The sequence below is a fragment of the Bufo bufo genome, chromosome 3, assembly GCF_905171765.1.
Source record: "Bufo bufo chromosome 3, aBufBuf1.1, whole genome shotgun sequence".
Lineage (NCBI taxonomy): Eukaryota > Metazoa > Chordata > Amphibia > Anura > Bufonidae > Bufo > Bufo bufo.
In genome coordinates, this window is record NC_053391.1 from 244,280,471 (window position 1) to 244,292,605 (window position 12,135).

Genomic DNA, 12,135 nt, shown 5'->3' on the forward strand with positions numbered 1-12,135 from the left:
CGCTCTGAACGCTAGTGTGAAAGTAGCCTTAGAATGTCAGCTCCCCAGCAGGCCCTTGCATATAATGTTTTACAGGGCCAGCTCACCAGCAGGCCTTCCCCTTCAATCTTTTACATGGTTAGCTCACCTCAAGTCCCTTGCATATAATGTTTTAGAGGGTCAGCTCACCTGAAGGCCCTCACCTACAACCTTTTAGAGGGTCAGCTCACCAGCAGGCCCGCATCTAAAATCTTTTACAGGGTCAGCTCACCAGCAGGCCCCCACATAAAATCTTTTACAGGGTCAGCTCACCAGCATGCCCTTGCATATAATGTTTTACAGGATCAGCTCACCAGCAGGCCCTCACATATAATTTTTTACATGATCAGCTCACCAGCAGGCCCTCGCATATACATTTTTACAGGGTCAGCTCACCAGCAGGCCTTCACCTGCAATCTTTTACACGGTTAGCTCACCAGCAGGCCCGGACCTAAAATCTTTTACAGTGTCAGCTCACCTGCAGGCCTGCACCTTAAATCTTTTACAGGGTCAGATCACCTGCAGGCCCTCACCGAATTATACCTAATAGTTAATTTGCGTGCCTGCTGCCTTGCTTGGATGTGGTAGCCAAAGCTGTTTCTCAGGCTCCGTCTCCGGAATCGAACCGCAATTCCCCGTTACCCGTAGTTACCATGGTTTGCGCTGAAAATAACATCGAAAGTTGATAGGCCAGACATCCGAATGAATCGTCGTCGTCACTGGGACATCTCAAGAACAAAACTAATCTTGTCATTACAAAACTACAGCTATTTTACACCTACACACTAGTCAAAAAAATATATAAAAACTAGGTGGTTCCATAACAAGACTTAGAATGTGGCCCTGTGCTCTTGATGCTTCATAACATCATCTGATAAGAACCAGGTACCAGAGGTCCAGAGTTGGGAACCCTTATATTTTAAGATAATGTTAACATATACAGTATATTATTGAAACTTACCATGAACATAGTGTACACACTAAAGATAGGGATGAGCAAATCGAAGTCCAGTTCAGGATAAATTCGATTCGCGGCAAAGCCGAATTTCCTCGTGCTTCACTGTAGCGATTCAATTTAACCTGAAATAGGGTAAAAAAAAATACCTGCTTAATTTGCTTGTGACTGGCCGCCCGCCGCCATCTTGCTTGAAGATCTCGGCCAAAATTCAGTGCGCGGTGATGTATGACGTCATCGCGCCGCCCGCAGTCATGATGTATTCTCAGAGAGTTGTTGTCTTATTGTACCCACGTTCAGTGGCTACATTGCGCTGTCTCTAGCTAGCCAGTCAATTTTTTGTCTCTTTTCTTTCCCTCTTTAGTTTTTTTACTAGCCAACCCCAGGATTTTTTGGTGGCACTTTCTTATGTATGCGTTTATGTATTGAGTGTTTTTTTGACCCCATGATCACACTGTCACTTGTAATCATGTTACCATATGCTTAGCATCTAGCTTATGTATTCATGTATTCAGCTTATATATTCAGCTTATGAGTTCATGTATTCAGCCAGTATGATCCCTGATGTATATATGGATTTTCATGTATAGCTCCACTTGGCATTTTAGGATGTCTTGTATTTTTGGGGGGTCTCCTCTTTATTAAGAAATCCCCAGTGACTCTAACCTCTTTTTGAGATATTTGGTACAGCAGAATATCATTATTTTTCAGGTTTTAGACAATACACCCGGTCTTTGGAAATAGTCAGTATATCAGTATTGTTATTGATTTGTTCTAAAATTAGCTGTGTAACTACATTGCCATTTCATTTATTTTGAAATGCTCATAAAATATGTTTCATAGCATGATTATGCATAGTTACAGTGACTTAGTAAGTCAGAGAATTGGAGGTACCCTGCATTATCATGATTGATTACTAATTCCTTTGGCAGGATTTTTACATTATGTTATATCATGGAAACCTACATTGTATACTATCATGAATTATTTCCTTTCTTGTTTGTTAGCCTGATGAAGGCCTACATTTAGCCAGGAAACGTTGCCTGAAATTATGTCCGGCTGAATAAAATCATTAATTACTTCACTTTCAACTCTGGAGTGCTGTCTATTTGTATATACTGTATAAAGACGAAGTAGTTCCCGATATGGAGGTGGGGACCAACCCAGACGTGCACCCTGTGAAAACCAGTGATAGATGAGTGCTGTGATCATTTGAATCTTAACATGATGTATTCTAAGGCTGCACACGATTTTGCACCAGGCCTTCAAGGAAGATAGCGTCGGCTGCCCCGTCGCGTGCAAATTACTTAGTGACAAAGTAATTTGTAGCAGTGAAGCAGCCAAATCGAATTTTACAAAACTTTGCTGACCTCTAATTAAAAGGAATCTGTCAGCAGATTTGTACCTATGAAACTGGATGACCTGTTACATGTTCGCTTGGCAGCTGAAGGCATCTGTGTTTGTCCCATTTTCACATATGCCCGCATTGCTGAGAAAATAAAGTTGTATTATATGCAAATGAGCCTCTAGGAGCAATGGGGGCGTTGCTGTTACACCTAGAGGCTCAGCTTTCTCTGCAACTGCAGCATCCTTTCCACTTTGATTAACAGGGCCAAGCAGTGTAAAAGTCATCACACCTGTCCCTGTCAATCAAAGTGGAGGACGTGACAGTCGCAAAGAGAGCAGAGGCTCTAGGTGTACTGGCAACGCCCCAGTTGCTCCTGAAGGCTCATTTGCATATATAAAAATATGATTTTTTTTTTTTTTAGCAATGTGGGCACTTATGAACTTAGTACCAAAACAGATGCCTTCTGCTGCCAATCGCACATGCAACAGGTCAGCTAGTTTCAAAGGTACAAATCTGCCGACAGATGCCTTTTAACTCTATGGCTCTACTTATATTGAATTCTAACTTTTTTGGCTAAAATATAAAAACAAACTAAATGTTTCTGATTTCTTCATTATTTATGGCTTATTGCATCATCTCACAAACACCATACAGTTTATAACTCTGTGTCGTTGTAGATCCTCATGTAAGAGATTATTATACCACAAATAAATGTCATTAGTAGAGACGAAGTGGAATTCACCCCAAAGTCGAATTTCCTCACGCTTCATGGTAACGAATTACATTTTTTTCTAAAATAGCTGCTGAACATGTTACAAAGTGAAAGTAAGAAGAACGGGAACGAGGGATCACCCACAATGCCTTGCAGACAGCCAATCAGCAGATAGCCAGCCCCTGTGATGTCACAGCCCTATAAAAAGCCTCCTCATGCCCGGTCTCTGCCATTTTACAGAGAACTTAGTGCAGGGAGAGACGTTACAGGCACTAGGGACAGTGTTTAGGAAAGACTTTATAAAAAAAAAAAAAAAAAAACATAGGGCAATTCAGAGAAATATTATTCATAGTGTAAGGAAAGGATAGGAAGGCATTATCCACACTGTACAGAGAGATCAGGGACCAATAGTAGAGTGTAAAGCCTGGGTAATTGGAGCTATTCTATTTCATCTTGCTGCACTAATTGGAATGACTAAAATTGATTACTACAGATTTTACGTTGTTTTAAACAGTAATTGCAGTAATCCTGCATCTGTTATTGGGTTGAAAGTGCTATCTGATACAACAAATTTTGGGGTGTGAAGTACGTCCATTCATCCTTGTTTTGGGGTGAATTTGCAGTCTTATAAAAACAGTTTTGGGGTGTGTTTATTTCATATATAAAAGTACTTCCATTCATCCTTGCTTTTGGGGTAAATCTGCGGTCTGATACAAAGTATTGGGGTGTGTTCATTTTAAATATATAAAAGTATGTCCATTCATCCTTGCTTTTGGGGTGAATTTGCGGCCTGATACAAAGAGTTTTGGGTTGTGTTTATTTCATATATAAAAGTACGTCCATTAAACCTTGCTGTTAGGATGATTTTGCGGTCTGATACAACCAGTTTTAAGGTGTGTTAATTTTAAATTGGGCCGCTATTGTTCCTGTTTGGCCTTGACATGATTATTTATTTAACCTTTCTTCTGATCCGTCAGAAGGACGGAAAAATGAGAAACACAACGGATTCTGTCTTTGGTGCAGCCATAAGGCCTGTATCACATGGTCCCTATTTTACACCATGATTGGATCATCAGGAGTGGGTACAAAACACAGAATACATGCAAATACTATTTTCACGTGTCATCTCTGTTTTGGATCCACTCCTGTTTTTTTGGCCTTACCAATACTGATGGATTACAGAGCAAATGCTGACCGTGTGAAGGCAGATGCTCAAAAGACAGGATCGGTTTCTTTGGGGTTGTTTTTATGACGGATGCAAAATAAACAGTGACGGCAACACAAACTTACTCCTGACACCCTCTCCTCTCTGTCAGGGGAACACTACTTGTTTCAGCGTGTAACAGAACAGGTTCTGTAGAAATCTATGTGGAATCAACTGATGACGGTGTAAAAGGAGTGCACTCTTTCACTCTATAGTAGGATCTTGGGCCTCTGCACGCTTCTTTATACCTGACGCTAACATTGACCTGTAAGGCTGAGTTCACACTTGAGTTATTTGGTCAGTTTTGGCCCTGTAACTGACCAAATGAGTGAGGTGCGAAGTAATTTTAAGAGTGACGCCTCTCAGTACTGTTTCACTAGCACAGTAGACTCCCTATCTGTGTTTCTGCAATGCACAGTGTTCTACACAAATATACAGGCTCTCTGCAGTCAGGAAATAGCAGTTTTTATGCGATTCGTCACAAATAAATTCAGATCAAATCAAATCTTTTTGGGAAATTCGGCCAACCGTCCGAATCAAATTTTTGAGAAATTTGCTCCTCTAGTCATTAGGAAGCACTGAAAAAATACCCAAAACTAACAATTTTATATTCACTAAAGCTATAAAATAACAATAATCCACACTGCTTTATACCTATACCAAACCCGATTAGAAACCAACTAAACATATCAGCCCTAACACAAAAAATATTTAGAGGTAAAGTGAATAATGTAGCTTATCTCAAATTTTCTGTCAGTGGGTACCAGGAGGCGCCAGCTCTTGAAGTTATTGTGTTGGAAGCAAATTAAATGAGCAAGCGTAACTTTAAAGGGCCAAATTTACTCTATATGTCTCCAATATTTTGTTGTTAGTACATACCATAACTGGTCAAAGTAAGAACAACTGATAAACTAGTGTCCAGGTCATAAGTACCCAAGACTCACTGATGCACAATGTGTCAGAGCTGTTGTAGCAGCATGAGGATGACCTTCACAGTATGAGGCAAGTGCTTCAAAGTAAGGGATGATCTGTGTATGATAAACAGTGGAGAGCACAGAACATGACATTGGAAAGTAGCTTAGGTTAAAAATAGTATTGAGTTGACTTTGATCCGAATTTCAGGGAACATTTCCTTGTGCTTCATGGTAGTAAATAAATTTTCCCTGAAATGGTGTAAAGAACAAAAAGAAAAATCATACTTACCTCATCCATTTGCCTCGTGACGGGCCAGCCACCACCATCATGATTGAAGATCTCGCATGAAATCCCGTGCGCGGTGATGTATGATGTCACCACGCTGGCCGATGTGATTAAGTCATCATCGGCCGCGCAAGAGTTTATTGTGATCAGATGCTGAGTTCAGCTATGAATGCGGCATCTGAGGGGTACAATGATGGGGAGCAGCACAATTGCACCCACTACTTACAAAGAAATGTGCTTTGTAACAAAGTAAATCGTCACAAAGCGATTTATTTTATTTTATGTGGGAATTAGGGAATTACTACACAAACTAATACAGATTGCCACCATATGTAAATAACAATGCAATAATTAGCAAATCTCATAGACCCATATTTTATTCACAATTATACAGAGAACACATATCAGATGCTGAAAGGCCCCACCAGTAAAATTTATTTTGGGCGCCAATACGGATACATTCAAATATTACCTGCTCACACAGCAGCAAGATGCTACCAGATGATTGAATATGGGGGTCCCTGCAGCAACTTTGAGAAGGTAGGTCCTGGGGAAAAAGAAGACACAGGCTAGCTTTCCTCTATACCTAGAAGTCATCTCAGCTGTCTGATCATGTCTGTCTAGGAACGTAGTTGGTTGATGTGTTGTACATTAAATATATATATGTAGTGCAGTAAGTCTACTGTGTTCTGTGCCACTTATTCAGAGGGTGGGAAACTAGGGGACCACCTTGCTCAGGGGCCCACTGGGGGATTACCATTTCATGAAAAAAAAATCAACTCACTTAGCTCTTGATGGCAGCAACTAATCTAAAAAAAAGTTGGGACAGAGCCATATCTATCATTGTGTAGCATCCCCTCTTCTTTTAACTACAATCTGAAAATGTCTGGGAAGTGAGGAGACAGATTGATGGAGTTTCGCAGGAGGAATGTTCTATTCTTGTCAGATGTAAGATTCTAGCTGCTCAACAGTTCTGGGTCTTCTTTGCTGGATTTTCATTTTATGATGCGCCAACATTTTCTATTGGTGAAAGGTCTGAACTGCAGGCAGAAGGTTCAACACCCAGACTCTTCTGTGAAGCCATGTTGTTGTGATGGATGCAGTATGTGGTTTAGCATTGTCTTGCTGAAATATGTAAGGCCTTCCCTAAAAAAAAACACTTTCTGGATGGGAGGATATGTTGTTCTAAAACTTCTATATACTGTTCAGCATGGATAATGCTTTTTCAGATGTGTAAGCTGCCCACGCCATAGTAATGCAACTGTATACCATCAGAGATGCAGGCTTTCAAACTAGAAGAGTGAAGACTGAGAAGTCAAACATTAAGGAAGCAGTTTACTAAATAAGTAATAGCTGTTTTATTATTATTTTTTGTGATTTTTTTTTCTGGGCACAATCTTAATAATACACATTAGATCATAAGTAAGTTACTATACACATTAGCTGTCAGATCAAGATAAACTTATATTGCTGACAGACACCATAACACCACTTTTCTGACTCTCATTCATTTTCTTTCTCCATACATTTTGGGTTCCTTTGTGAAGTTTTGGATTTGTGGCAATAATAACAACAGGACTTAGGGCAGAATATGAGGCTGCAAGGAATATCCGTGTGTCATTCATTTCAGGTCTGACATCAGACAGTGTAAGAGTATAGATCCACATAGAATTATCCATGCCATATAACAAAACATATAGCACTACCAATAAAATAACTGCCCTGGAGGCCCGATGTTCTGCAGACTTTCTCTGAAGCTGGTCAGAACTGCGCTTGCCTTTAATATTTTTTCCATGCTGATACAATATAGAAACCATGTAACTGCTTGACAATGTCATTAGTCCTACGAATATGATCTCCCGAATGATGGATACAGACCCATTTAAGATAAAGGAGACATAGGTTATAAAGTCTGCATCACAATAAACCAAATGTAATGAATAGGGTAAGGTATAATTGGATTTAGCCCGTCCATACAAAACAGTAGAAGGATAGAGAAAAACATTCATGGCTAAGATCAGGATTATAATAAGAGTAACATTTTTAGATAACTTTTGTTTCAAGTATGTCCAATATCTGTTAATGGGAGCAACAAGAACACACTGGTGACAACTGAGGAAACTGGTTACACAAATAGACATGGCTCTACTGACCCTAAAGATGAAAAGAACCAGTTTACACTCCGTATCATCCAGTAAGTCTTTTACCCCAATAGCATTTAGAGATTGTGGTATGACACGGGAGAAAACCACTAAAAGATTGGATAGGGCAAGGACCATTAGGATGATATTAGCTGGTAGAAGCTTCTTCTCAATTATTTTGATGTAAGTAAATTTTAGGAGGATGAAAACATTTCCAGGAATTCCAACAATTATCAAGAGAATAAAGGCCAGAGCTTTAATCAGAAGATGAGTATCCATGACAAAAGACTATGTATAGTCGTAATGGTATTTTTTAGTACACAGATGCAGTTAGTTTAATGGTGTATCCCTGCACTTCTATGTTTGCATAGAGTTCTATACATAGGTTTTTGCAGTTTTTTTTCTTCACTTTGGACTTTAAGTGTGATTTTTGCTGTAAAGATGCCAGATCCAGATGTAGCACTTGACGTTTTTTCTGGCGTTTTCACATCACCTTGAAAAAAAAGCAAAAAAAAACTTATTAAAATTGCAAGTGGCCAAAAATAACTGTATATGGATAGTAGTTATTATTATTTTTTTACTGGTGAATAAAAATGCCAGTACAAAATTCACGTGTTTGAGGACCCAGTCATCTCTAGCAAGAACATCTCTAGCAAGCAAACACACAAGGCAAGCAGAGACAAAGACATGACAATGACCAAAACAAATACTTTATGACAGAGATCAAGGCAAAGCAGGAAACTGGACAAGCAGGTAAGGGACCAGTGTCCGGAAATACCACTGGACCAAGTGCACCGGTTTTACTTGGGGCCAAACCTAGGGGCCAGAGATGCAATAAGCCCTGTTCTTCACAGAGTTCCAGATGGTGGGAATAATCTTAGTTGAGGCTCATTGGTTGCACTTCCAGGATGGTCCGGATGCACTTGGCTACTTACCTGCAGAGACCAGTAGTCCACACAAAGCAGTCCATACAAACAAGGACTGGAGGCCAAACACACGTTCTGGAACCAGAATAAACTGCACAGGACACAGTACAGACAGGACAAAGGGGAACCAGCCTACAAGCAGCTGCCTGGACCCCATGCAGAACAACACATGGCAGTCTGAGGCAGAGCTGCCCAAACAGGAAGACAAGCAGATGGACCTGGACCCCATATGGAACAACACATGGTGATCACAGGCAGAGCTGCACACAGACTAGATGTCCTCCCTCCAGAGAACCCAGGAGCCCTCTCACTGAAGGCATAGAACATACTGTACATGAAATGAACAGACAGGACTAGCAGATGCCTGTTCCCCACGCGAAACGAGACATGGCCGACACAGGCATAGCTGCACAGACAGGCAAACGTGTGGACCCTATGGAGGAAGATACATGGCGGTCACAGACCAAACACGGAACCAGACAAGGTGACTTAGATACACAAGACAGGAAGATGTCTGGACCCCATGCAGGACAAAACATGGTGGCCACAGACCAAACACAGAAGCAATGGACAAGACATGGAACAGACAGGCAAATGTCTGGGCCCCATGCAGGAAGGCACATGGCAGTCACAGACCAAACACAGAACTAGACAAGGAGACTATGATGACAAAGTAGGTGGCCACACAGACAGGCAGATGGAATGACCCAGGTCAGGTGCATAGCTCCTGCACCCAGCAAAGCTGGAGACAGACTGACAGGCCCAGACCAGGAAATGTTAACCTCACCAAAACCAGGAGTAACAAGAACCGTAAAACAAGTGTCAGTTCACACCAGTCACAGTATGCTGCACCCAGCACACCCCAAACAACAACCAGCATACACGGGAAAACCCATAGCCAGTATGAGGTATCAGGCAGCCAGCCTACACAACAAGGAGTGTCGGAACCACATTGATACAATAAACTAGTAGCATCCATACTCAGACCATGTACACACACAAGGCCGCAGCCAGCACGCATCACCAAACCAGCTTACATGGGAACGCCCATAACCAGTAAACAAAGTGCATGTAGTCAGCCTGCATGGCACTGGTGACAGGAACTTCAGAGATATGAATGTGGGAAACACAAACACAGGCAACAGTTCACACACAGGACAAAGAGGCCACAGCCAGCACGCAGCCCCAAGCAACCAGTGTACACAGGAGAGAGCCTGCAGTAGTATGCGAGAGGGCCTGCAGCCAGCCTACACTGTGATAGGCCCATAGAGTAAAGAGATTGTCTCACTTTATTAAATGACTGTCTCACTTCAGCAAATGGCATCTATTATGTAGAGGAAGTTAATACAAGACACTTACTAATGTGTTGTGATTGTCCATATTGCATTGATGAATTTTTCCATCACACTGCTCATATGCAGGGGTTACGGCCACTGCTGCAATTCAGTACCAGTGGCCGCTATTGGAAAAAGCACAGGCCTCTCAGGAGGCCAGGACCATGGGAGCACACATAGGCAACATGCAAAGCAACTCCTGTCTTTGCCACCTTCTATCTGCTCTGCACTGATGGTCGTAACCTCTAGAAATGAGCAGTGTATAAAGCCTCATTCACACATCCGTGTCTGTGTTTAAATCAGTGATGCCTCTGTTAAGATGTCCATGATGGATCCGTGTGTGGTCCTTGTGTCGGTTTTTTGCTGTCCGTATGTCACTGACACTGAACAGCTTAAAAATAATTTTCAAAGCATCTCTTCCTAATGATCTGTGAACCACAGATGAAACACGGAAGGCATCCATAATTTCATGGACCCATAGACTATAATGGGCATGATGGACCGTGAACACAGACAAAATAGAGCATGCATCCATGCTAAAAACACGGACTCACGGACCGTGGTAAAAAAACTGAAGTGCGAATGCACACATTAAAATGAATGGGTACATGTGCTGTCCGTGGAGAACACGTACAGCACACGTACAAGGAACACTGACGTGCGAATGAGGCTTAATGCGATGGAAAATTAATCAAACCAGCAAATAAGACAATATAGATAATAACAATACATTAGTAAGTGTCTTGTATTACCTTTCTCTACTTGATAAATGCCAATGATGAAGTGAAAATACATCTTTACATAAAAACTTTACCTCACTACAATTTTATGGATCTGTGGGGGGATTAGCTTACCTCTTCCTTTTACCTTTTCAATTGACTTACTGTTATTGATATGATTAAGTCAAATACACCTGTATTTATAATACCTGAAGTTTTTTTGTCCCCAAGGTCAGACCACTTGGGATTAATTACTTGCATTACCAGTTCTCTAAAATGATCTTATTAAATACTATGAAATATTCAAGCAATAATTCTAGCTCTATGATTCCTATGGCTCACTGCTAGTGGCTCTTTTTAATGTTCAATTAAAATGAGCACATACAGTTGCAAGAAAAAGTATGTGAACCCTTTGGAATGATATGGATTTCTGCACAAATTGGTCATAAAATGTGATCTGATCTTCATCTAAGTCACAACAATAGACAATCACAGTCTGCTTAAACTAATAACACACAAAGAATTAAATGTTACCATGTTTTTATTGAACACACCATGTAAACATTCACAGTGCAGGTGGAAAAAGTATGTGAACCCCTAGACTAATGACATCTCCAAGAGCTAATTGGAGTGAGGTGTCAGCCAACTGGAGTCCAATCAATGAGATGGGATTGGAGGTGTTGGTTACAGCTGCCCTGTCCTATAAAAAACACACACCAGTTCTGGGTTTGCATTTCACAAGAAGCATTGCCTGATGTGAATGATGCCTCACATACATTTTCTTGCAACTGTAGGTATATAAAATTTATAAAAATTTAATATTTTATTTAACATTTAATATAAATTAAATATTCTATAAAATATTATGTTATAAATGATGTTATAAACATTCCTATAGAAGATTAAGGGAGCATATGCATACAATTAAGTATCCACAATCTCCACATCATTTAGAAAAGCCCTAGTAGTTCCAGATAGCACTAGTGTTAGGGTTAGGAGGATAAGTAAAATGGTTAAAATATTCCACAATGTTGAGCGAGCATGGTCAGCCGAACTGGTGTTCGATTCGAGCATCGCCATGTTCGGCCGAATACCGCGTGTGCTCAAGCGTGATGCTTAAAGGGTTTCTACCACTTCGTTTTCACATAATTAGCTTTCAGACACTAGCGATCCGCTAGTGTCTGCTCTACCAAACAATCCTAATATAATAGCTTTTGGTGCAGCCGTTTCGCTAAAAAAAGAACTTATATTGATATGCTAATGAGCCTCTAGGTGCTATGGGGGCGTCATTAGCACCTAGAGGCTCGGTCTACCTTCACAAAATGCCGCCGCCCAGCGCGTCCCTCCAGCCGCCCATCTCCTCCGGAATGCGATCCTCCCTGTGAGCCAGCGGACGTATTCTCGCGCATGTGCCGTGCGCGTCTGTATTCGGCGCATGCGCAGTGAATGTCTGACCGCTTCCCTGCTCAGACATCTCCACTGCACCTGCACCGATGACGTCATAGTGCTCCGAGGAACAGGCGCAGTGGAGATGTCTGTGCAGAAAGCGGTCAGACATTCACTGTACATGCGCCGAAT

General features: G+C 41.2%; 1 protein-coding gene across 1 annotated transcript; it reads right to left on the reverse strand.

Annotated features, from left to right (window-relative positions):
• Positions 1-6,888: 6,888 nt before the first annotated feature.
• Positions 6,889-7,857, reverse strand: LOC120993720 (olfactory receptor class A-like protein 1). The gene has a single exon (XM_040422192.1). The coding sequence runs from the start codon at positions 7,855-7,857 to the stop codon at positions 6,889-6,891; it is 969 nt and encodes a 322-aa protein (XP_040278126.1).
• Between the last annotated feature and the right edge of the window lie 4,278 nt (positions 7,858-12,135).